At 45.6% G+C, this 25,490-nt stretch overlaps 1 protein-coding gene and 1 long non-coding RNA gene across 6 annotated transcripts in view; one reads left to right on the top strand and one right to left on the bottom strand.

Moving 5' to 3' along the window:
- The window catches only part of npas2 (neuronal PAS domain protein 2), a 30,260-nt gene extending 5,365 nt beyond the window's left edge, over positions 1-24,895 (bottom strand). Inside the window, exons 1-18 of one of the 5 annotated variants that reach the window (XM_057054808.1) lie at positions 24,331-24,895; positions 8,538-8,724; positions 7,110-7,166; positions 6,557-6,711; positions 6,367-6,458; positions 6,020-6,109; positions 5,630-5,750; positions 4,453-4,566; positions 4,260-4,378; positions 3,575-3,657; positions 3,379-3,485; positions 3,136-3,283; positions 2,942-3,026; positions 2,743-2,869; positions 1,633-1,727; positions 1,427-1,513; positions 842-1,033; positions 49-297 (exon numbers count right to left, since the gene is read on the bottom strand). In XM_057054808.1, coding sequence (XP_056910788.1) covers positions 49-297; positions 842-1,033; positions 1,427-1,513; positions 1,633-1,727; positions 2,743-2,869; positions 2,942-3,026; positions 3,136-3,283; positions 3,379-3,485; positions 3,575-3,657; positions 4,260-4,378; positions 4,453-4,566; positions 5,630-5,750; positions 6,020-6,109; positions 6,367-6,458; positions 6,557-6,711; positions 7,110-7,166; positions 8,538-8,593 — 1,977 coding nt within the window. In that variant the 5' untranslated portion in view covers positions 8,594-8,724; positions 24,331-24,895. Of the gene's footprint in view, positions 1-48; positions 298-841; positions 1,034-1,426; positions 1,514-1,632; positions 1,731-2,742; positions 2,870-2,941; positions 3,027-3,135; positions 3,284-3,378; positions 3,486-3,574; positions 3,658-4,259; positions 4,379-4,452; positions 4,567-5,629; positions 5,751-6,019; positions 6,110-6,366; positions 6,459-6,556; positions 6,712-7,109; positions 7,167-8,537; positions 8,725-14,326; positions 14,660-22,976; positions 23,095-24,330 lie in introns of those variants that run through there. The other 4 variants (XM_057054805.1, XM_057054809.1, XM_057054807.1 and 1 more) reach the window with 4 other exon arrangements.
- Positions 14,571-19,620, top strand: LOC130537790 (uncharacterized). Its single transcript, XR_008953691.1, has 3 exons — positions 14,571-14,705; positions 16,149-16,268; positions 16,497-19,620. It is a non-coding gene; the product is annotated as an uncharacterized LOC130537790 (long non-coding RNA).
- Positions 24,896-25,490: the final 595 nt, after the last annotated feature.

The following is a 25,490-nucleotide window of genomic DNA, read 5'->3' as shown; positions in this document are numbered from 1 at the left end:
AAAGGAACCTGTAGGTCAGATTTAGCTGCTTGGTTTTACTGGTCTAACCTGTGATGAGGGTGAGCTACTTTCTCTCAGGAGTGAGTGAGGAGAACCATGGGCCCCACAGGACGGTGGTTTATGGTGGCCTGTGAGTGGTCTGATCACCCCCGACTGGCTCTGCTGTGTCGGCCTCCCAGATCCCTGTGGCTGCTGCTGCTGCTGCTGCTGCTGCTGCTGCTGCTGCTGCTGCTGCTGCTGCTGCTGCTGCTGCTGGGCCTGGCCGTAGTCATTGTGGATTGGCTGCTGTAGCAACATCTTGTGCACACACAGAATACAAATCCTAAATTCACCAGCATCCTTTTGTTAACATGCACATACAAATACGAGTCTTGCAAATAGTCATAGTCATCTAAAAATAATAAATGGTGGATTCATTTGAATACGTATATAATCTGTTATGTCACATTAGGGACTTTAAAAAAAAAAAATCTGTTTCCACAAACTCCGACTAGCAACCCTGAAAATGGGAAGAGATTCTCCTTTAGCTCAAATCTTCTTTGTTTTACCCTGAAACTCATGACTCACTGCTTTGGTGTGCAGTTACTTTAACTTTAAGTGCGATTTCTTTGTGCTTGCACGAGTTTAAACCTCTTGGTGGAGACATTCCTCCATCACTGCAAGGGTGCACGAACAAGAGCTTATGCAGATGGTACGTTTTCCTTTAAAAGAAGCTGCTGTCTGTATCTGCAGCTCCCTGCATGTGCATGCTAACCTCGCTGTGTTTGGTGGGAGCGTAGCAACCTGTGAAGTAAAGATTTTTAAAAAAAAAAACTCATTTCAAAACAGCCCGGCGTGCTACCTGTAGGTTCGCGAGATGGAGCTTCTCCTTAATGTCATGCAGCTCCTGCTGTTGCGTCTTAATGTCGGCTTGCAGGATGCGCGTCCTCTCCTCCAGCTGCTCCTTCAACTGGTTCATTACGCAGATCTGAGGCTGCTGCAGCTGATACATGGACGACTGCGGCTGCTGCTGCGGCTGCTGCGGCTGCGTTTGCTGTTGAAATACAGGGAGGAAAAGAAAAGAAAAAGCCCGGCTGAAAAACTACTCCAAATGGTGGAAATAATCGGCTGAATCATGTAATTGGTTTATTTTTGTGGCGGCCACAGCACATTAAGCTTTTGTGTAAAATAGGTCAGAAAGTGACACAGAGGAGTGATTTCATACAGAGGAATATATGAGCAAAATATGGAAAACATTATTACAGATCAAGACTTTTGAGTTCTTTGTCGTTTTCTTTTTTTATTGCACTATTTTATATGGAGGCCTGGAGGCAAGCGAAGCCAACGGATGACATAAACACATACATCAGCAGCAGTCATAACAAGATTTTGTGCACACACAGACTGCAGGAAGGCAACAGTCGGGAGGAAAAGTCTAAACACTAACCATTGTGGAGTGCTTGCTGCAGGTAGGAGAAAGGGGGAGGCTCATTGGGGGAATCAGGTCAAAGGAATTTTGACTTTGTGGCAACTTCTAGGAGAGGAATGACAACGTTTTACAGTTGTGTGACCCTGGGTTAGCTTTGTGCGCTTGTTTCCAACTGACCACTTTATCTCCAGAGACAGACACAGTTAAACATTGAATGAACTGACCTTTGAACTACTGGGCTGGAGTCTAGCAGATGTTTTCTCTGTTCCAATTGAAGCAGACTGCCATGATGGTGTGCAGGCATCAGTGTAGGAATTAGCTGCTGCAGAAGAGACGAGAGATTAGATGTTGAGCCGGGTCATGATCGCTGTTTTTCTTGAGTAAATGAGTGCAGATAATCGCCATGAATGCAGTTTATAGTCCATCCTCTAAACCCAAGGACAACAGTGAGTAAAAATGATCTATATTTTCCTCCATAAAGTGCTATTTTATACAATTCTTTAATGGCTTCAAGAGCAACAGGGCTTAGCTGCGATGGCCGTCACGGCCAGTGGGTGCAGCCAGTAATCACACATCAATCCCAGATTGTCACCTTCCTAAACAGAGATGCAGCATCCTTCCCAAGAACACACCACACGGTTACAGCATTCCTACTCTAGTTGTATAACGTTTTTGCTGACTCATGAGCCCCTGATTGCCACATCATTCTGCCTCTGACTTAAACCCACAATCTGGGATACATTCAGATACATTTTTAATCAGCTGTTACGCAATCGCTAAAGCAACAACAACAACAAAAAACCAGCGTGTACGTTTCAGACTGACAGACAGATGCAGGTCTGGGATAATGTGAGGAAAACAGTCGCTACAGTAGGTTTATAATCAGCTGTAATTATTCACACTGTTCCCTAAACTGATGCTGATGGAAGATGATTGTTTTAGCCGGTGGGTGGAAGAGGAGCTGAAGTCAGAGAGATGGGAGGCTCAAACAAACAAGCCGAAGTCGGCCTTGGAAGCCTTTCATCGTACATGCTTTGTCACCCACATGCAGTAAATTAACGTAGGCGTTTTATTGATTGTTAGTTTGCTTTGTTACACAACCTGAACTCGGCGTTATTTTGGTTTTATCTTACATTTATCAATGACAGCTCTGGCGCCTAGTTCTGCAGGCTGTTGCTGCGGTTTAACGAAAGCAAAAAAAATAAAAAGATCCCTCTCGAATTCTTTAAAGGTGACACGACCTCTCGGTGGGTTCTGTTATGGCTGCGGGACTTTTGTACACATTGACCTGCTGCTGAGTGACTTGGCACTTTCTGGAGCAGAGGATGACTCACATGCCGAGTCCGACAAGGCCGTGTGGGAAGATTTCCTGGAGCTGTGGGAGGATACAGAACGGGCGCCGCTGTTTCTGTCGCACGGAGGGTCCAGCGTGGAGCAGATGTCCAGGTACAGCTCCTGAGCCTTGGACAGAGGTCACCATTTCATATTAGAGTCTGAAAGCCGGGACGAAACGATGATGGGGTGAGGTCTTACCTTCACCGACGAGGGAGCGATCTCAGGCGGAGACAGTTCTTCAAAGCCAAACGCTCGCCGCCTCTCCGCTCGCACCTCAGCATAGCTGGGAAATACCCAAAAGACTATTTCAATTTAGGCAGCTGGGTCTTTGGAGACCGTCGGAGGCCTAATCTGGCCGACAGAACACCCGAGTACGGACAACCCAGGCTTACCTGACAACAGTGTGAGTGCAGACAATGAACTCAGGTTTGGAGTTCCACTGATGGTATGTGATGTAGTAATGAGTCTGCAGCCAAATCCACTGCTGACCTTTGGTCAGGAAGCGATAGTAGCAAGATTTCCCCTTCCCAAACTGCATTACTGAAGGAAAAAAAAAAGTGAAAAGGGATTTTTTTCCGCATGTCAACCTGTTTTAAATGACACAAGAAAGAGAATCCGAAGACAGGTCTGCTTACGCTGCTTATGACACTGAGCTATTAGCTCCAAATCATCCACATGGTAGTAATCATAGCCAGAAGTTCCAAGAACCTCAAAGGGTAAGTATCCGATGATTGGTGAGGCTCTGAGATATAAAAAGGAAGGTTGGGAAGATAACAGATTAAAACAAAAACTCCTGTGGGTGATAAGAAACGGAATTATAGAAATATTTACCTGTGATCTAAAAACAGGAACTTCCATTCAAGGCTGTGTCTGGATGTGAACTCATTGCACGGATCTTCCACATTACACAAATCCTAAAAATAACAGAATAAACAAAGTTTTAACACTTTGTGCAGCCTTCCTGCAATGTGACTGTTTCGTGTTATAACCTGTTTCAACTGTGATTTGAAGCTTATTATAACTGCAACTAGTCTGCAGGAGAGGTGATTATAAATAGTACAGATGAAGATTAGCAGTTGCACTAAATATGTCATGTCTGGGTATGCACAGGAAAAAAATGTTCCATGCCATATGGTCTAGACGTTTAGAGATATTCCATCTGGCAACTCATTGTAATCAGTGTCTTTTACATATTGGAATAAGTGGAGGGGGAGTTGAAGCCTGTCCAATAAAGCTGTTTCTTCTCTCTGCTCTAGGAGCTCCAGCACATTTTAATGGCACAAAAAGAGAAACGCAGCAAATTAGAGCTCTCTGTGCTGTCAAAAACCTCCCTCCAACCAACTGGCTCCTGTAAATGTCCAGGTAACAACCAGCGAGGTCATTACTGCGGGGAGATTAGGTACAATCATCGTGATGTAACCCTCTGGGCCCGATTTGTGGCCGTCCTCGTACCATTCGTTTGATGTCATGCACAACTTCATCGCACCCTCCCACAGTCGAGGTGTTACGGTCTCACCTTTAGAAACTGGGGAGTGACTAATCGCACGGTGGCAATCAGGCAGACCTGCTCCTCCAGCGATGACTGCAGGCTGCGTGGTAACGACAGCTCGAGCCCGTTACAAGAGGAAGTAGGCACTGCGGTGGAGAAGACTTTTTCTAGTAATGCTGATCATCAAACTCTCAGAGCGCTGTCCTGAAAAAATGCTCACCATTTTTATGAAACTTGAAGTCCCCTACAAATTTGACGTACTCGTATACAGGCGTCTCCTTTGGATCAATGTTACCTCTGGCGAGATGACAGCAAAATTCAATATGTGCCTCACCTAAAAAAGAAACATGTCTGTGGTCACAAATACAGTGATTCGGGTAGATAATCATTATTAGCATACATCCATAGATCACACTTTACTGTCTTCATATTGACTAAATAAAGCCGTGTGGGTAAGAAATACTGGTTAATCTCATGGTCTTCCTCATTAAACATGTGTATTATTTGTCCATTTTATTCGCTGTTGGCTAAAAGGGGGAAAAAAGACCGGCTGAAAGCGCCATGCTAACATTTAACAATCAGAAATATCAAACCGGGAACGGAATTAATCCTGTGCACAGCGGCATTTCTTTTAAAGGACAACAAAAGAACGACTTGTCCTCGTGATTAGCTGAGACGCCGATTGCTGTTCGTTTCCCTGACCTTAACAAACGCCGGTCGTACACCTGCAGAGGATCGCTGAGTCACACACAGAGGGAGACGCAACCTCACAAACAGATTACCATTCATTTATTATGCAAGTTGGATCCTGCTTCTATGACAAAACAACAGCCAATTTTTTGCTTTTTTGGGAGATTTTGAATTATGTTGGACGGCCAAACCAAACTGTTGCTCTTCAATGTAACTAACAGAACATCCGCATCTTCCGAGCGTTCGCCGTATAGAACAGTTCGTGTCGAATGAAACCACAACGCGAACAGATTAATGAAGGCGGATATTTACAGAAAAACAAATAACGAGGCCCCGGAGTGACAGTTTGACCCCATGACAGTTTGCTATTTAGGCTGCAAAGGACCTCATAACTACCCAACTGGCTCCTAATAGAAACACCGGATTAAGGTCAATGTCTTGATCCCCGTATTCTATTTTGCTTTGGATTACTGTTCTAATAGAAGAGTGATTTAAAGTCTTAACTGTGATACTAAGCTAGCCCCTATAATTAGCTAAAAGGCTAATCATAGACACACACTAGACAACAATCCAATGAACTCTGTTTGTAACCGAGTAAAACAAACTATTTATATGTGTGTCATGTATTTCAGGACAGCTCTGAAACCTTTTGGTATAGACACGAACAGAGTTGAACATGCAAGGAGGCCATTTGTTGTGGAACTTACTGTCAAGGAAGTCAGAAGTAATGGGGTCAGTCATCAGCATGTGGGATGATAGCAGCTTATACACCTCCCCGTGTTCCCGCTCCGGGAGGAAATTCAAGATATTTTGGTCAACCATATCTGACTGGTGGAAAAGAAGCGCGGTACAATAGTAAATCTTTTGCAGGGTTTGGCAGAGAGAGAGTAAATTCCAGTAGGAATAGCATTTACATACTATATTATAGGCTGGTTCCTGATTTTAATGGGTTTTAAACTACAACTTACAGACAATGCTGAGCTATAACTAATGTGTTCTTGGAACTATTTAATGGGACCAATTTACTCATTGGAAAATGAAGGGTAATTATGTACAGGATCAAAAGAAAATAGAGGGGATTTAGCAACATCACTTACAGGTAAATGCCCAATAAGTGAAGAAACGCTGTCAGAAACGTATACGATGTTGCCACATGTGGTTAATGCTACCAAGAATCCATCTAGAGCCTGTAAAAAAAAGGCAGGAAAGGTCACAATAATCCGCTGGGATGGCTGAAGGCATTAAATGATGATATAAAAATGTGCTGAGTCACAATTCACAGCGCTCTACCTGTGTGTACATGATTAATTGAGATGTAATAACCTATTTCCTACACCAAAACACACAACTGCACTCAAAAGCTGGACCTTATCGTGGCGTCCTCACCAAGAACGACTGACAATATTCCCTTTCAAGTGCTCTGCACATCTATCCTGAGCTTTACCTCCAGCATTAGCTGAGTGAACTCCTCGTTGCTGAGGAACGACGGCTTCCAGTCTTGCCGCACATCGCAAGTTTCGTTGCGGGCGCTGATGTCTGCAACACAAAAGCAGGAAGAGCCTCGCTGAGGAAAGCTGCGCTGGTTACCGGCTGTCGCTCTCCTCCTCGCCATTCCCCCCGCTGCGTTTTCCTACCTTTCTGTTTCTGCAGAAAGTCAATAGTTCTCTGTAAAATGGTGGACTTGTCCATCTTGCGCGGATGGCCTTGCCCCTGCAGCATGGTGCACAGCTCCTTGATGAGCACGTTAAATTGGTCTCTCCTCTTCTTCTCCGATTTGTTCCGAGATGCCCTACAGCGACCAACACATGGGAACAATTAAACCAGAAGCTGGCTAGTTAGCGTTCATTTATTCTGCCGGGACTGCTTATCCCGCTCTACAAACACAGGAGCGGCGAGCGATTCATAAAGAGTGACGACCGGCCAAGGTTGATGTAATTAGTAATTTGATTCTGCAAATCCCAGTTTTCACTCATCAGTAGCGAGGGAATATTACATTACATTAGGCAGAAGGAGGCCGAAGCCAGAGATGACAAACGTAAACATGTATTTACTGTAAATGTATGTTCAGGACCTGATAAAATCCTGGGTTTATATTTCTAAATAAATTTTCTGCACTTTAAGCAATAACTATACATTAAGCGTCCTGTCTGAACTGGGAGATGGTCACAACTAAAGAGCTCTTGGTACCTTTTTGCCCTGTCTTTCTCATCTTCATCCATTAAATCTTCCATGCAGCTGTTGGTGCTGGAAGAAAGAGACATGAGCAACGTTAATGACCAAAGCGACTCCCCGGCTAACTACACGTGCACTTTCCAAAGGTAATGCTGTTATTCTGTAACTAACCCAAAACCGCTTTTTTTCCCCTCATATTTAAGAGGTCAGTGTGGCTCATAAACATACATTTTACCATCCTAACGAGAGCAAATACAGGGAATTATATTCCATATCACGTTAGAAGACCCATTGTGCTCTTTTGAACAATAAATGGAGGGTTTAGCCAAGAGCTAATGTTAACTTCTATACAAAGTACAGTGAGAAAATCTTTACTATCTGACACGGGAGAGCGCCGGTGGACTTTCATATGCTGCGGCAGGTTTGTTAATAGCTACACAGATAAGCAGCAGGTTACTTTCTGCATGTGACTAAGCTACAGCAACTGATAAGGAATCTTAAGGAGTGCCACAAGGTCTCTGATACCCAGATGTAGTGCTTTTTCTTGTTATACTGGGTTTGGGTTAGAGATTGTTGTCTAAACCCCGGAAGGGGGAAGGGGGGGGTCATTCGCCTTGTAAATGTATTCATGCACTTGAACCTTCCCAGATGTTGCGGCAGGTTTCCTGTGATGATACGGGACGCTCAGCATTTTTACAAACATCTCTTTGAACATCGAGAGACTTGTTGCCCATTTTTCTGCGTAAATTAGCTCCGGGTCAGTCGGACCAGATGGAATCCTTGAAGTAATTTTCACGCCTTGCTGCAGATTCTTAATAGCTGCAGGTCTGGACTTTGCCTGGGTCGTTCTATCGTATGAAAATGCTTTAAAGTAAAGCGTCCCTTTGTAACTCTGGCTCTATGTTTAGAGCAGGATGGAACCTCCATCCAGGACTGCCCTGAATTTAGCTCCATCCCTCTTCCCACCAACTCTGAGCAGCGCCTCTGCCCCCTGCTGATGAAAGACACCCCCCAACGATGCTGGAAGGTGTGTTCAGCTTCAGCTACATGGTGCTTTTCTTCTTGCAGCTCTTCCATAAAAGCCATTTTGCCCATGACTTCATGACAGTTGCTGCGTTGATCTCCGCGGCTCCTCCACAGGCACCCTTCTCTGATTAATTCTCTCTCTGTCACTTTAGGTGGACGGTCATTACTGGTGCTCTGCGCCTTCCATTTTTGGAGGAATGGATCATTTTTGTGTTTCTTAGTCTCCGTAAAGCCGTTTTGTTCACTTCCAATAAACCTCAACATACATTTTCTGATGGAAGGTTACGAGAATACCTCACAGTTCACGTTAAAGCTAAAAACAGCGACAGGCAAAAACAATGTATTCGCCTAATCAGTTAAAGAAAGCCAAATGCTAAAGAACTGTACAGGTAAGAGCTTCAAATATTCAATACTCACTCCCATTCCCTGCGGGTGGAGGGACAGGATCCACCGAAGTCCGAAAGGTTGTCCATACTCACTCCCTTTCCCAGCCAGGCCCTTTCTGATGTCTCGGAAGTCCCATCCGCGCCGGCCTCTTCTGAACGCTCTTTTAAAAGCTAGCGTGGGTCGACTGGCTGCTGCCTCCAGGCCACCAAAGAAACACCTGAGGAAACAGGAACACGTGAGCGTGCAGCCTGTTGCCGATGCCGCCCTGTTTTCCCTACACAAGAAGAAACGGCGCAGCAGAAGTCTCCAGTTGCTACCTGGGTAGAGATCTTCATCATTATGGGAGTGTTTTTGCACAGGAAGCGCTCCCCTGACCTAGAAAAACACCTGAAGCCGAAGCCTCTTTTGATAACCCAGCATTAAAAAAAAAGGTGCAGATCAGTCACGTCATTCACATGCGCTTTCACATGCTTTGCAACACAGAGCAGCAGGCAAACACCTTCAGTATGAGGCAAATATCCACATTTCTCAGCTACGATGAGACATCAGTTAGTCACAGTTGCGTTTATTCACCGATATCGATTGATTAATGGTGCCATCATCTCCTTGTAGGAGTGTTTGACACTTTAAAAAGCTACATGTGTGTAATTTAGGAAAGCTTTACGTTAAATATGGTATCGATTAGATAACCAGTAATCACCCAAACGTAATTTAGCAGCTGGTGGGGGGGGGACTGGTGTTTATGGGCTCATTTTTACTTGACTTGGACACAGGATGATGTGATGCATGCAGTGTGAGTGGGAAGAGCTGGCTGGATGGGAAGATCACACAGGATGTGGGACAAAGTGATGTCACAAGCGTACATCACAATAAAATGGCCATTACAACCGAGAGGAAACAGGACCTGGCTCATTGAAAGAGGATTCCACTAGCCTAGAATGTAAACTAGAGGAATAAAGGAAATAAAGGGAAGCAAAGTGTGTTTGTTTGAGAGGAAACGTGGAAACGTGCTGATGACGTGCTGCTAAACGGTCACCAAACGTTAACACAAGAGCTGTCGGATTTAATTTACACGACACATTCTGCTCTCTGAATTGTTGCTTTCCCTGCATTTTTAATTAAGATGAAACCTGCTGTCAGAGGGGGATTTGCCTTCAACATATACAGCGCGCGGCTACATATACAGCCCATAGTGTCACACAGCTACAATAAAGATATGCTACAATGAGCGTCCTATTAAGTCATGTCCAGGTACGAACCGTCCTGAATGGAGCTCGTCTTGACGCACTCCCTGAGCCGCTGTTTAGCAGCCGCAGTGACTTCAACACGCATCAGTGGAAACACGTAAATATGAGAATGTGCGAGTGAATGCTGGGTCGTCTTGATGCGTCAGTCCTGCTATTTACCATTTACAGCACAGAACGCCTCTCACCGTATGGCAGTGGCGAATGAGCTCCCCCCCCCCCCCTCAAGGACAGGCAGCTATATCTGATGGATGTATAGATGACTGAGTGGCTGAAGCACCCATGCCTCACTGAAAGCGTTCTTATCCGTGTTCTCTTTTCCCTCTCCCTCTTTGCTCAATAGTGTGTTGTAGGTCTGTTGAAGGCTACCATGAGCTGTGTGGTCACCTTCTTGTGCATCAGAACCTGATTTTTAGAGATGGATGCTTGTGGATTTTTGCAGAAAAAAAGATTTTTAGAAGCAGCTTTTAGAAGAAGGAGCCCTATTTTTTTCCCACACCTTTCTCTTCTTAATAACAGCATTGAGTTTTAATCACTCTTAAGATCAGGGACCTCAGGTGGTTAAATATATGTTACTTTAAAAACAAAGTGGCAGCTATTACACTTACAACCTGGCACATTACCATTATAGCAAAGCCTTATTGTTATTAGTTATTATTATTGCTATTATTTGCTTGTGCATGGTTAAAACTGTACGCACGCTTGTGCAGAGAACGTCCTAATATTGGCTCTGTTGCAATCCTCATATGCAGATGGAGCAACTTAGTATATGGGTCACACAACCCAACCCGGTTCTATGGCTCCCAACAAGCCCAGATGGCAAATTGTGGGGCTGGTGTGCCGAGGCTTCAAGCTGCCTTTAAACCAGCGAGTTTTGCTGTTTACGCTACAAAAGTCAGAACAAGCACAATGGACGGCTAAAGAGGAGAGATATTTAGGCCCAGTGTGAGAGAGATCCAGCAGGGGAGGAAGGCTTGAAGGGGCACCGCAGGAGAGGTGCGAAGTGTGTGATGTGAAAAAGGAAGGTCAGCGTCAGCAGCAGACCATAACGACCCGTCTACTAAATCAGAAAGTGTCCGAGAAATGAAAACAACCCCATTTTGACTGGATAGCAGACATAAATAATGCAAACACGCACATGACGCGGCGCGATGAACCTAAATTTACTGACTTTCATTTGAATTTATTGGGGTGTTTAAAACATCTGTGCCTCTTCTGGTTTCACTGGAGAACTCCCTCATAAACTACAGGGCAGCAGGACATTAAACTACTGGTAAAGGCTGCTCTCTCCGTTACACACTTTCGACTTCTAATCGTGGTTTATTGTTTAGATTTTTCCTCATTTGCTCAAGTCGTTTGACTCTATTATTGGGTAGATTTCTTCTCCCAGCCAGATTTAAAAGTTGTGATTTGTCTGTGCTGTTATGCTGAGGAACGACTTGACCTCTACGCATACTGCAAAACCTCATTCCACCTGCAGAACGCCTGCAGAAAGCATTCCATCAATCCTGAAATTCTAAAACTGTTTGCCTCCTCTGTCAGCACCGAGCAGATGAGAAGGGAAAAAAAAGATCCCGACATTCCTTTCATATTGGGCAAGAGAAACATATGGAGGAAACACGTTTAGATTTAATCGGAACCACATCTGTATCTACTACAGTGCTCACTGCCAAACTACTGTTTAGACAGATAACAGCTTCAAACATACAAAAACTGTCCCTGAATTATCGGAACAGCCACAAAATGTACAAGGACTCCCTGGTGGACGTGGCAACTTGGTGAGAGTGTAATTGTTTCCTGCACAATCAACGACACCTAGTCACTAACAATTAAAATTAACAATTAAAATGAAAAAAACAACAGTAAGATATACCAGGTAAAATGACACCTCACATATCAGCCTGCATTCTTTGAAGGTATTGAGGTTAAACCACACCTTGCAAGGTTAACAGCTAAAAAACAGCCGAGTCTAGTTACAAATGTGCCGCCGGTATTTAAAGCCAGAACATGAACCCATGACAGTAGCGGCAGTAGGTTAAGTTCAAGTTTAGGTCCAAACTGTCTGTAACAAAGCTGTGAGAAGAGTGGAGGCTTGTGTTTGTCCTCGCTGCCTTTACAAATATGAAATCCAGCGGAGTAATCATTTATTTAGCTTCTCTTTTTTAACATCATTTTAAAGTTTAATGCAGGAACTAGAGTTACATTCTTGTCGTTGTGTGTTTCCTCCTACCAGCCGCGGTGCAGATGCATGGCTGTGCGTTCTCACATGTCGGACACACACACATTGAAATGTAAAGAGGGCTCTATTTTTGAGTAAATATCCAGACTGGCTGAAAGCTTCACTACACAGACACTCAGTAGTTTAGCTAAAGTCATATCTGAACCCTACATTTGGACATTAAAGCTGGCACGGCTGCTGTACGTAGATCCCGGTGATATTGGTTAGTACGTCTGAGAATGTAATTTAATAGGGAATAAAGTCAAAAGGGCCTAATCTCTTCCTGAATGTGTGGACAGATAATGAATTGGAGGTCATCGGGTCACAATGTGGCCGCTGCTTAATAGCATATAATTATATCCATTGGAACCTCTGAGTGGGATTTTGCCCTAAATCTGGGGTCTAAATGTTTCATTTGAGGCCGATACTTCGCTGCAGGTGAGAAATGACATGGACAAAAGGTCACGCCAACCTTGACCTTTTGACAACCAGAGTTTAATGACTTCAGCCTAGATTCTGAACAAATGTTTGCATCAGCCTGGGAGAAACTCTTCCAGGAATTCTTGAAGGATTGTTGCACTAATTAAAGTAGAATCTATGTGCCACTAACACCAGTATGAAGGCTGAAGACGTGAGCTGGCACCAGAACCTCACCTGCACCCTCCTGAAGCACAACGCTCTGTGACCATAGAGGTGTTTTTCACATTGTAATGGGACAGAGTACAACCCAACATGTTACCTTATCTGACAGCAGCCTCATTATCGTATTATAAACGCTTGTATGTGGCGCTTAGTTAATGGCAGCCTACAGCTCTAAAGCAAACAGTTTGAAATTGAAACCATTTACTTGTAAGATGATAACTTGTGATAAAAAAGGCCTCATAAATGTTCCGCTGTGCAGAAAACAGCTTCACAATTAAATGATTACAGCTATGATTTCAGTCATTCACTCCCATTCATTAAAGGTGTATAAATGTAAATATAATGTAAATGTACAACGTCCATACTGCAATATTATATTATGAGACACGTTCAAACTCAGATTTCTGATCTGTCAGTTCAAACACTCAGGATTTTAAAAAAATATATTTTTCTATACAATGCAGGATTAGAATAAAGACTCAAATGAGCTCGTGCATAATTCAACTGCATTTATATTAAAGTGAGAATAAATCTGTCGGAGCTACTGATACAATGTTTGACCTGTATTGCAAATGAAGGCAATCAGCAACATACATTGATAATATCGTCTCTAAAGAATTAGTGTAGGTGTCCAGAAAAATGTGCCATTAAGGCTATAAAAACCTACTTTAATAACTAATAACACTACCCTTAGCCTCTATTAAGTCTATGCCATTGCTTTGGTTAAAAAGGAAAAACAAATTCCGGTTATTGCTGACTGCGGGTTATACTGGGATCTGAACGGTGCCAGTCTGACCATTTGCACCTGCATCTGCGTTTGAGCCGAGAGCCCGAGCTGTCAGGTAAACATTAACTGCACCTCGTGAAGCTTAGTTCCCGACGGTCCGGGAAGGAAATCACAACGATGGAGAATTACCAGCCAGTTCCTTACCTTCATAATCCCGGCTATGATTGGGTATGATGAAACAGCCGGAATGTCTGACTGACAATGTCTGCCTGTGATTGCAAACACTGAGGTGTCTGCGGTGGTGTTTTCTGGAGGGTGTAATGCCCCCCTGGAGTGCGAAACTGGAAGCACTTATTTTAAGCAGGAACCTGTAAATGCAAAACTAAAGGAAGTCCACTGGGTGAACGCAGCGGCCCCTTCACCTCCCAGTATGCCTACAGTAAATAGACCTTATTCCTGCCACATTTTCACGGCAGACTCCAGCAGCGGAAGAATCACTCAACATCACTGCAGACACTGAGACACAAATGCTTTCAGGCCAAGAAAATGATTAAATCATGAAAAGAATCGACTCCAGCGCCCGAGAAATTGCCGTTAAATGTCAGCCGGAACCCCAGTGAGAACTGATGTCAGTTTTATTTTCCTCTCTATCTGACACAGTAATAACGATGCAAAATCCAACACCCAAAGTCAATGGCAGTGTTGCAACAGAGGGGAAAATAGGTTATTTAAACCTTGTAACCAGGGCAGTTGATGACCGTAAACAGGATTCAGAAGAGCTTGGTATTCCTGTTACGCCTGCTGCAGCAGAAAGAACAGCCCATGCATTCCCGTTAACATAAAATCTAGAAAATAAAATTAAATCTAGGGGTTATGCTGTGCTCGATCCCCCCCTCTCCGCCGGGTGAGGAAAAACAAGGGGGACGCTGGTGAACTTTCATATTCTAAGCGCAGCAAGTGATGAAAGCTTTCATTAAATCTCACATACCTTGACAACGGATCCCCGGCAGAAATAAAGATCCACCTTTAAGCGCGCTGCTCATTTTTATTCAACCAAAAATAAAAAATAAATAAATAAATGACACGCAAAAAAAAAAAAAAAGAAGAGAAGAACTGAGCGCAACTACGGGACTGACCGGGCGCCAGGGCGGAAAAGGTCCAATTGCATAACAAACGCCTCGGAGTTGCTGTCGTTAATAACGTCCTTCGTCCGCGGCGCTAATAGAACAACAAGGCGCAACTCGGCCGCCCACCGCTCGTGCGGTCGCTATTTGCGGGCTGCGTGCGTGTGTTTTCCAGGCAGCGTACTCCACATCCTCCGCTGGCAGCGGCGCGTAAACAGGACCGAGCGGCGGAGAGCTGCGAAAGTAGGTCAGCTGGTAGCTCAATACTCGGCCAACGCAAGCGGCATAAGCGGCCGCCTGTGCGGCGCAACGCGCAGAAAAGCCCGTAGCCACCGCGGGAGGGGGCAGCTTTTAGTCTTTGACACTGCTTTGGTGCCTCGGGGGTGCATGTTTTGCTCTTATTGTTGGATTTTCGTTTGTTTTTGGTGAAACGCTTCCCGTGTGGTGAATGGTACGGTCTGGAAGGGGGGTCTTGGCCTCTGCAACATGTGCACTTATTATATATTTACACAGAAACGCCAAAAATGGACGCGGGGGCGCTGAGCAAGGTCCTCAGGTGGGCTCTGGAAATGTCTAAAGGGCTAGATAAATATGCCTCCCGTGTCAGCACTGACAACAGCCTGCCTGATCCTGCTAAGGAGTCGGTAATCGTATATTTATTCAGGTCCTGCTCGGATGGGACCCGGGGCATGGAAATGAGACACAAAAATCAAAAGCTAATGGTTTTGTTTTCCTCTCAAGTACTTCCCCACTTCCCTTGTTTCTCTCGCTTCTATTTTTTCAACAACTTCCTGCTTGCCTTTTTCTCCAGCTGAAGCCCTAAATGTGGGTCAGCAGCCTGCATGACTAATTTCAAGGGCTCACAACGGGCTGGATCCCAATGCTGAGCTTCTGTGACACGATGACACACAGAATTGCCTCGTATGGCCGACACATGCGGACAGCGACGGCCTTTCCAACGTTCCCATTAAAATAAGGCGAGCAGAGAACCCGGAGCAGAGATTCTGAGCTCTGCTTTTGTTTTGACTGACAATAAGCAGGAATTTAACCTTCATGGACCAGTTTCATTTTGCCAGATTGCCGACAACTCTAGGTTATCTTTTGTGCGTCATATGATTAAGTGAAAGCAATCCTGGGTAATATCTCAGAAACTGCTCAGGTGCCTGCCTTTTTAGAAGGACAGTTGGCAATGGCTGCTTATTATTATACTGTTACATGCTGGTTAGCGCAAATTGGAACAATAAGGTTTCACACTGCATTTCAGTATGAAATTAGAAAAATAAGACTTGAACCAATTGAAAAATGTAATGAAATAGTGCATAATCCTGCCAATATAGCCTCACGTCAGGAAGAATCCTTTTAAACCTGTTATTACATATCAGTAACAAACAGTGTCACATACTGGGTGATATGGACATACAGCGTCGCAGGAGAAATGATTGTTTTTGGACATAATGGTTAAAATTGATCGATACAAGTGGATGTCCTGCCTCTGATGAGTGCTCTTCCTTCGGTACAGAGGAAATGAAACTGGCCCCAGGAAGTTTAGCACATCTAATGTGACTCAACGTACAAATGAATAACAAAGGAAAAACACTATGAATCATTTGCTGAACAAACCCGAACTTGCTCGATTCCAATCCACACCCAGTTTTTTGTTTTGTTTTGTTTTTTTCACCTGTCTAGTTTCTTACCGAGACAGGATGCACGAGCGTTGTCGCTGCATCACAAAGGTACCAAACCCTCTAGCGCACGCAGAGAGGGCGCTCCAACGCAGCAGAACGAGGTCTCCTCGTGATAAACCAGGTGACTACGCGCATTTTTACGACAGAGGGGGCAGAGAAACACTCAGCGATGACTTAAGCCACAATTTGAACCATCAGTCCACAGCCACGGTTGCAAAAAACGGCGAAAAAGTTTCCTCTGCCTGTGCAGAGTGGTATTTCTGCACTTTATAAAGATGTCAGCCCGGAGCACAATGATTAGATGGCTTTCAATGGCCATTTTAGAGTAATGAGTCACATTTTCCCACAGCTAATTCAGACTGCAGCTGTTGTGGTCGTCCAGATTTTGATGAGTGATCGGGCCTGTGATGTGGCGCTACGGTCTAGCGTTCTCCCCTGCCTGTGAGACTCAGAGCCACGGGAGCACAGCCAGTCGGACTGGTTCTCTGGCGAGGTCTTCATCGACAGAACGGCTGGATGTTTGTCATCACAGGAATGTTGGACCTCTGGCTCGGCAGTCTCCCGCAGTGCCACGCTCTGGCTATTGCCGCCCCTTCACAGGGACAGAGGTGGCACTTTATATATTGTATTTATAAAAGTAATTAATACCAAAACCAATTCGTATGACGATTTCGGACGCTACTGTTTTACTGCTATCGGCCACAAGGGGGCGATCACAATGGGGTGGCTTCACTTTTCTGGAATTCTCAAGTCAGCCATCAGACTGTGGCCTCTCCCCACAGTTCCCAGGCCAGCCAGTGATATCACGCTCAGGTTTTGTGCATTATTGTGCATTCCCTTGCTATAATCCTTCATCTAGATTATACCCCCAAATGCAGAAAATGAGAGATGGGTGTACTTTTTTCTCCGCCTTGACTGGTCATGACGTGAGTCAGTCTTTTTTTTTTTGGGTGTGTGCGGCTTGTTTTATATTACAGTCCACCTTGTGGTTTTACCAGTTCTGAGCCAGTCAAGATGTTTCATTTCATTAAGAGAAGGCGGGGGCTTCGATTTAGAAGCCAAGCCCAGCACAGGCCAGTGGAAAAACCAATACATAAATGATGAAAAGGCCAAAGCAATCCTCGATGCACGAGTCAGCAAATTAGACTCAACACATGTGAAACGTGCTCCCAGCACCCCCCGTTGGCACCTAAATCGGGCATTAATGGTCAAAACGATGTAAATGCTGACATTAATAACAAGATTATGCTCATAAATGGCTCTATTTTAATGACTACTTCAGTTAACTCCCAATCTCAAAGTACAGGAGTAAAGAAGGTAGAAAAACCAAACATGGATATAACAAAACACACCCAGATGTGGTCATTTGGAAAAAACCATGTTCAGCCTACTGCCCGGCGTGCTCCTCTCTGGAAGAGTCACGACAGCCGGCCTGGTCGTTGTGTTCAAAACCTCACAAATTCTGCTGCGCAACTGCCCGCAGACGCTGCTGGTCAACCTGGCAGATCTTCCATCCCAGGGTTGTACTATCATCTCCAGAGCAGCCAACAACGCGGTCAGACGGACCCAAAACGTTCTCACTCGCTTATGCCAAAGTTTCTTTGTTGGCATTTTTTCCCTTATATGTCATAGCGTTTGCTAGGCCTCCCCAATGGTTTGTTCGTCGGCCTCATTTAGATCAAATGACACAAGTAATCAAACATTTGACCCTGATACAGCTGACACACACACACAATCTTATCTTATGTCTAACCATGGCAGATTAAAGCTATTTGAAAAAGTTCCTTAAAAGAACAAAAGGAAAACGTCCTTTTCAATGGATAAACAGGATTACCAATAAAGCTTGAGGTAGTGGAACACCTGGCCACCGTCACAGGTAAACGGAGGAAATTATCAGCCCGGCCGCTTCCTCACCTGACAAATAACTTGATTTGAGCCAAGAGGGCAGAACCATCCCGTGGCGGCCGCAGCGAGCGAAAAACTTTACACTTTTGAAAGGAATTTCCGGGATCTGTATTCAAAATGCGTTTCGCTCGAGCGATTAAATGATTCAACCATGTGTTGGTGGACTCCACATGATGATCCTGTCATCAGCCAAAGGTGAGGGCATGTTTAATATTTGCTGTTGCTTTCTCTTCCTCTTGCTGGGAATCAGGCGGGTAAACCTTATCTGACCGGCAATGCTGGTATTTTATAGCTCAGCCCGCAATAAACCAAATTGTTTTGAGTTTGCTCAGTTTCTAATATCCCCTTAATAAGCATCTGCGTAAATAAGATACATCGCTCTGATGAATTTCAACTCTTGTGTATGTACAAGGCTATGAATAACCCGCCGTCTCAGTAAAGGCCTACGAATAAAACACTAAACTGTAAAAATGATTAAAACCCCGATGTGGCTTTAACAAGAAAATCCATCCAAATGCAATTTACACCGCATCCAACCTGCCCTCCTAATAAAACCCAAGGCTAGACGGGAAACAAGGCTGGAGAGCAGTGGAATCACAATGGACTGTTGCCACGATAGAAATCAACAAGTGTGAAGCATCCAAGATTAATAAGATCTCCCACATTTGACTGCATTATTCACGATCCACCTACATAGAGATTAGTTCCACTTTTTTATGTAGGTCATGCTATTAGCAGATGAGATGTCATTTACTGCTCATAAGAAGGTCTCGCTACATAATAAATACTCATCACCAGGTGCAGCCGTATCCTCGAATGGGCTGTTTTTGTATTAATGGGGGAGGGGGAAGTGTTAAGACTGTTTTCATAATCACTTAAATATTATGCCATATTTTCTGCAGCTACATCTGTGATGTCATCGCGGCCCTCTGCTGAAGCACTGGCTCTCATTAATTAGACTATGGCACTGCTGTTCACTCTGTGTTCCCATGGTAACAATGTCTGGTGCCTACTTTCCTCCAGCCGAGGTGGTTGCGATCATAAAGTCGCTTATTTCCATTTTCGTGAGGTCCGGCAGATTTTTCACATGCCAAAGAAAACACTATAATCTGCTTAATAAAATAAACTGGGGGGCCACCGTCGTCGCTGCTTTTAATTCCTCATTACAGCAACACATGACATGGTGTAAAATCACTTCCCTCATCTCTTACGGGCACGTAAAACGTGAAACAGAGACGTTTATGGCAGTAACATGGCGAGCGTATGAATCGGAAAAGCTGCAGAACACCAACCAAATGTTGACGCAGACTATTTCATAAGAAAGGATATTACAGGAAATGAGACGTCCCGTTTTTATATAGCCTTTCCTTCGTCGCCTCACATTGTCGCCAGGTGTGAAACTAATCAAAGGATGAAACTTGGATGAAATTATGAAAGGAGCGCTGACTCGTTCGACATCCCAGCCAAGACGCCACAGAGCCCCACATCAGAGCGTTTTCTTCCACTGAAAAAAGCCAAACGGCCGTGCAGCTCCTTAGCCGTGTTTTCCTGTGTTCCCACGAGGGCCGTCTGCATCCACCAAGCTGCAGCTCGGTTCTAATCCCCCCCCCACTCAGAACACACCCCCTCAGGCTACAGCTGAACTCTTGCTCCCACTCAGCTCTACCTGCTGGACAACCCTGCCATGGCGCTCTTTAAAACATCCCCTCTTGCTGGGTAATAACGCCAAAACAAGCCGTCTTCTGCTGCTCTACAAACCTCATCTTCTGTCTCTGATCAATCAGATCTGCTCTCAATGAGCAAATTTTGATTTAAAAAAAAAGAAAAGATGTGTGCTTCACCAGTTTACTTTCCACAGTGATTTCTGGGATAATTCGCCTCCACCTGACTTGTAATTACACATTCACCCACCGCGCAGGTCTCACCCTGGGTGGCTGCATCCTTTCAATAAGACAGAAGACAAGCGTGCACACACACACACACACACATACACACCAAAAAAAAACCTTTCACCAGGTACATCTACTCTCAAATTTCCTTGTAATTATATCCTTCTGACTATTCTAAATGAATCACAAAATTATTCCAGACCTGTTATTGTGTGCTGCTGCTCAGGGAAAGGATGCAATTACCTAAGGCAGTGTGTGAACAAATATGTGGGTCGCTATTCTAGGGCATGGGTGGAAAGGGCGCCGCAGCTCTTTATCGCTACCGCCGTCTCAGACGGCGGTGGGCTGCATCTTTATTGTTGTTAATGCGCTCTTTGAAAGTTAAAAAGATCAGGCTCCGTCTCTGGGTGCACAGACACTGAACTGAAGTAGCCTTTCCCAGGCGGTCCATGGAAAAAATGAGCCCATGTCTCGGTTTGCAATTCCGTTTTTTCCTTATTATGAAACATGCACACGCGTCCCCTCTTTTGATTCGGGCCTCCTTTTCTGAGAAAATGGATCTGCGATAATAATCTCAGATTTGACAGGAAACAGGGGAACAAAGAGCTGCAAAAAGAAAACGGCAGTACAGCCAAATACATAATCACTGTTATTCCAACACACTGAAACAAAAAGCGCAGGTGTTATTGCTACAGGGGCTTCTGTTTTTAAGGTAATCAACATCTTCTCTGCAAGATCAATGATGCCTGAGCAGAGGTGGGTTAATAACATTTGCATTTTTAATGACAAAAGGCCGCAGCATTCGTCTGAAAAGGCTCCACTATTACTCTGATGCATTTTAAACGGCTGGTTAAAGCAAGATTAACACGCAAACAACCCAATATGGAGCGTTTAGAAATGATATTTCGGTGGTGATTTGTGGCTGAAGTGTCCTTGAGCCAAGCAACACCTTGGGATCTCTCTGGGATGACAAGGACAGACTGTCCATCCGGATTCCCTTTTTTTTTAAAACATTCAAGCGAGATTTGTGTCGCTGTAATCTGGACGTAACCTGAAAATGACCCTCAGCCGTCGCAGCTGTGTGCGAACTCTGACACCTGCCCCGATCTGATGATCAGGTTTGGCTTCTTGACATCACAGATTGCCGTTGACCTACTAAACAACAAAGGAATGAGAAATCCATCCGGGAGTGCTCTTTTCAGACCTGCTCCCGCTCGTCCGTGCCCTTCTGCCGCGTTGTGCACTTTGCCCCACCAAAAACGGACGCCTCCACCCTGACGTACATAGAGCGGCCACACCCACATGTGCCGAAATACAATGGCACCCTTTACCATTAAAGAAAAGCTGAGACCACGGAGCGGTTGAGTGAATGTGCTGCACAGTAAAGCCAGAGAAGAGACCTTTATCTGCTTTCACGCCACAAATAACAGGAGGCAAATCAAATTCACATAATGTGGCAAGGCTCCGAACAGGAAGGAGGGCGACTTTAAAAAAGCGCCTAATTGTCCTGATGATCATCCGGTGGATCCGAGCCTGAAGCTACCGAGGACAATGACCGTGTGCTCCGGAGCAGCACGTCAGCGCAGTGGGAGCGATGACGTCTGCCCCGTCTGTTATATAACCTGACCAGAACATTTTATCTCTCACAGTAACAATGTGGAAGAGTGTGACATGAATGCCAGGCAAGCCTGGAGGGTCATGTGCAACATACTGTAGCTCCACTGGAGCGTCAGACGAGCAGAAGCTCCCCAGCTTACGTGCTGATGGGCCAACTGGCTGGTGGAAAAAAACAAAAAGCAGCCTGACGCGTCAGGTGTAAGAGAGTAATGACGTCCGGCAGGACGCAGTGAATCATGTGATTGTCAACGGTTGGACTCAACGTTGTTCTAACCGCACTACGACCACGTTGTTTAAGCCCACAGAACTGTTCTGATGTGCTTGAAGACAGATTTATGGTCACCTTAAAGCCACAGGGGCCTTTAAAAATCCCTCTTAACACACAGCGCGGCCCAGTCGGGTTCACAAGGATTCAAGTGGACCTTTTCTAGGAGAAAAAAAAATGTATGGTTCATCTTCAAACCATGCCTAGAAGAGGCTCCACCACACACACACACACACACACACACACACGCCCATTACACCCATGACAGCGTCACAAGTGTAAACTATTTGTCAAATTAAAAGACTGGAGAAAGTGCAGCTGAAATATCCACCCATTTTGTGCCAGGACCCTTTATAAACAACTGTAATAACGCAGTAATAATAAACCGTCTACAGATTTGGCGGGAATAACGGGCCTCTACCAAAGCAAGAGCATCACAAAAGAAGCAACTTTCCAATCACTGAGATGAATTAATAATTATAATTCCTATTTTCAGCTGAATATACACTAGATTTATGGATGGAGTAATCGAAGCGAGGATGCAGACGCAGTCGTGGGGAAAAAAACCAACCCAGAAACTACTGTCGTACGGTTGTCGAGGAGTAAAACTCTCGCCTGGCTCAAGGGGGAAATTAAAAATACTTGAAATGCCTGTCTCATGCAGTCAGACTGTCTGTTCCTCATCTTTCTGCTCTTTCTATTTTAAACCTAAATGCTGAAACTGTCCGGCGAAGCGTGTCTCAGATGCTGGCATCGTGTGTCCACAAGGAGCGACCTTGGGAGGGAAATGTTTGGCATTCTTTCGTGCGCCTGCCTTTTCTGCGAGGTATAACTCATGTGTAAGGGCTGCCGGTCAACCTGTCACACTTCGCCTCTCTTTCAGCCCGGGCTGAATCAACACGGTTTGTATATTCAGCAGTCATTCTTATGTGGAGCGCCCTTTCCTCTCTTAAAGGGACAGGAGGTGGAAGGCGGCCCCTCTGCCGCTGCGCAGGCCTGCACCATTTGTGCATGCCCGGTCACACTAAGCAGCTCTAGCAATATTCAGACTAGCGTTCAGTTTAAGCTTGCAGGACATGGCCCAGTAACCTACTTTCCTGACAACATGCTTTGTAACATCAAAGACGAGGCTGTGTGTCATCAGTTAACTAACCTTTACCGTCACAGTGCTCCAGCAAAGAGACACCAAACCCCAGACGGCACAGCTCGGCGAAAACAGAAGAGAAATGAGCACAGCCGTGGCTCCAAAGAGGGGGAAGATCTCCAGCCGAGCCCGTTCTTATGTGCAAGGGGCGCAGACGCTCGTCTGAAAAGTTGAGGAAATGTCAAAGATGAAGGGCCGACGGGCCAAAAACCGAAGGTCAAATCAATAAGTACAGTGAGAGCCGGCTGGTTATTCTCACAGCGACGTGGCTGTTGCGCAATCTTAGGCAACGCTCAATGCGATATTGACAGAATATGAAATGAGTTGTATTAAACTGGCAGCGACTCGTCACTGAAAACCCGGCTTTATTGTGTCTGTGCTCACTGTCAACACTGCTGATACAAGGACGCTGCCTTGGGTTCCCCCTTCATCTCTCAGTATTACAGCCTGTAAAGATAATACGGCACACAAGCGGCACAATGGGCCCATACAAAGCACCAATACCTGCCTGGACTGTAATACAGTGTGCAAACAGTGCAACCATGGGCACAGGAATCACCGGCCCTGTTTAATTAAGTATAATAGCTACTCTGGAAATGTGGTGGGACCACCTTTTGGATGAAATTCTGGACTTCTGGCTTGGGCTGTGGACTGACTGGCTGATTTTCTGGTTACGCGTCAGATGAGGTTGAAGTGGTTCGTTGCAAATAAACACGGGATAATAGAAAGGTTATTACATCTGTCGGTCGTGAAGGGGCAGGTCGCTAAATAATGAAGGAGGGAGTCATCGGCTGGCCGGCGACCACGAAAACAGCCTTTCCGTGGGTGACATTTGGTGTCACGGCTGGAAGGAGAAGACGAGGAGCGGAGTCATGAGGCTGGCTGGGCTTCCAGCAGCAGGAACGTTTAGTCACAGCCCATCCTGGCCCACTCATATGTCAGCAAACATCCTCCTCACTATTCTGGTGGGCCCGTCCCAGCAGCAGACTGGAGCCTTAAGGTCAGTGTGCATGAATGAAGGTGCTGTGACCTGCAGGATTCCAGCTGCAGCAGATCCACAGCTAAATGGCTGAATCAGGCGACTTGACAAAACTCAGGATTTCCTCAAGCGCAAAACTTTATTAACACCTGAGCCGCGGCAATGACGCGCGTCTCTTATTGGGATTCGATTCGCTTTCAGGTCAGAGACAGACAATTCAAGTTCAAGGTCAAAACGCGTCCGTTTCTTTAAGAAAACAACTAAAGGAGATAAATATTCGCATGCGAGCAGTTAATCGGATATCAGCCATCATGAAGATTGGTGTCAATCGGACGTCCCGGTCACTGACACCGCATCGCTGCGATAACAGCAGGAAAAACTCACCTTAATCTGCCAAATAAGTCCCTGGGGGGGCATGTGGAGGTGGACCTTTAAAGCCCCGCGTCCTATATTCCAGAAAAAGTTGTCTGACCCACCGCGACAGCTCGGTGCGGGGAATGGGGGGTTGGGGGGGGGCAGCCCGGCGGTGTGGACCGAGCTGGCAGAAGAGACCGTGATCCAGAAGGTATGAAAACACGCCGGGTCCAGTCTCCACACACGCTCCGACACACACGCACGCAGATGAAGCTGAATGAGGAGTTCTCTGCAGCCGGAGCGCGTCCGCGCTCGGAGCCCCGCCCACTGGGGGGCCAACACCAAATAAAGTTCTGTGTGGAGCGATCAAGAGAGGCTCCTCTCCCTCTCCCTCGTTCCCAGTTGGCTTCAGTTGTTTTTAAAGGAGCAAAAACAAACCCCGCGCCTGGTTAGAAGCGCCAGGTTGAACTGCAAGATCACCCCCACGATCAACAGGTTGGAATCTGCCTCCGTCCGCGTGTCCCCCCCTTTTGCTGGTGTTGTCTTCGCTCGTGATGAACGTGCCATTTAGAGGTCATCCCATGCAACATCTGTGCATGCTGGTTCTGGTGGATCGGGATGGGGAGGCTCGGCTGCTGCTCCACCCAGCACATGAACGCGCGTCTTAGCGCGACCTCTCGGCCGGTCAGAGGAGTTCAGCGGGAAACGCTGCAGAGCCTCAGGAAGCCACACGAACCGTGATACCAAAGAAGGAGAACGCCAGAAGGCTGCGTCTTAAATGCCACAGCAGGGATACTAAATTGTGCCATTTCAGTAATGAAAACAAAACGCGATTTTGCCTTTTAAAAGCCATCTGACGATAATGTGGCTGCAGGGGAAACACTCGTTCAGCGGCATCAGCTGGCACAGTGCAAGATATTCCATCACCTTGGGAGGTTTACAAAGGTTTCGGCTTAATGACCCTTTTGTACCAGCCGGTTTACATCTCGGGCCAAACCCGAAAAAGAGCAGAACTGACTCATAAATGGAGCCATTCAACAACCGCACAAGTCGCCCCCAAAAACATCTCCCAGGTAAATTATTTAGCCAATTACTGCTTGTGGCTAAACCTTGATGCAGCTGGGTGCATCTGTGCGGCTGCCGCAGTCGTCTCGAAGCCATAAAAATCTATTCTCGATCATCAAAGGTGA

The sequence above is a fragment of the Takifugu flavidus genome, chromosome 14 (assembly GCF_003711565.1).
Source record: "Takifugu flavidus isolate HTHZ2018 chromosome 14, ASM371156v2, whole genome shotgun sequence".
Taxonomy (NCBI): domain Eukaryota; kingdom Metazoa; phylum Chordata; class Actinopteri; order Tetraodontiformes; family Tetraodontidae; genus Takifugu; species Takifugu flavidus.
This window is presented reverse-complemented; position numbering and strand designations above follow the sequence as displayed.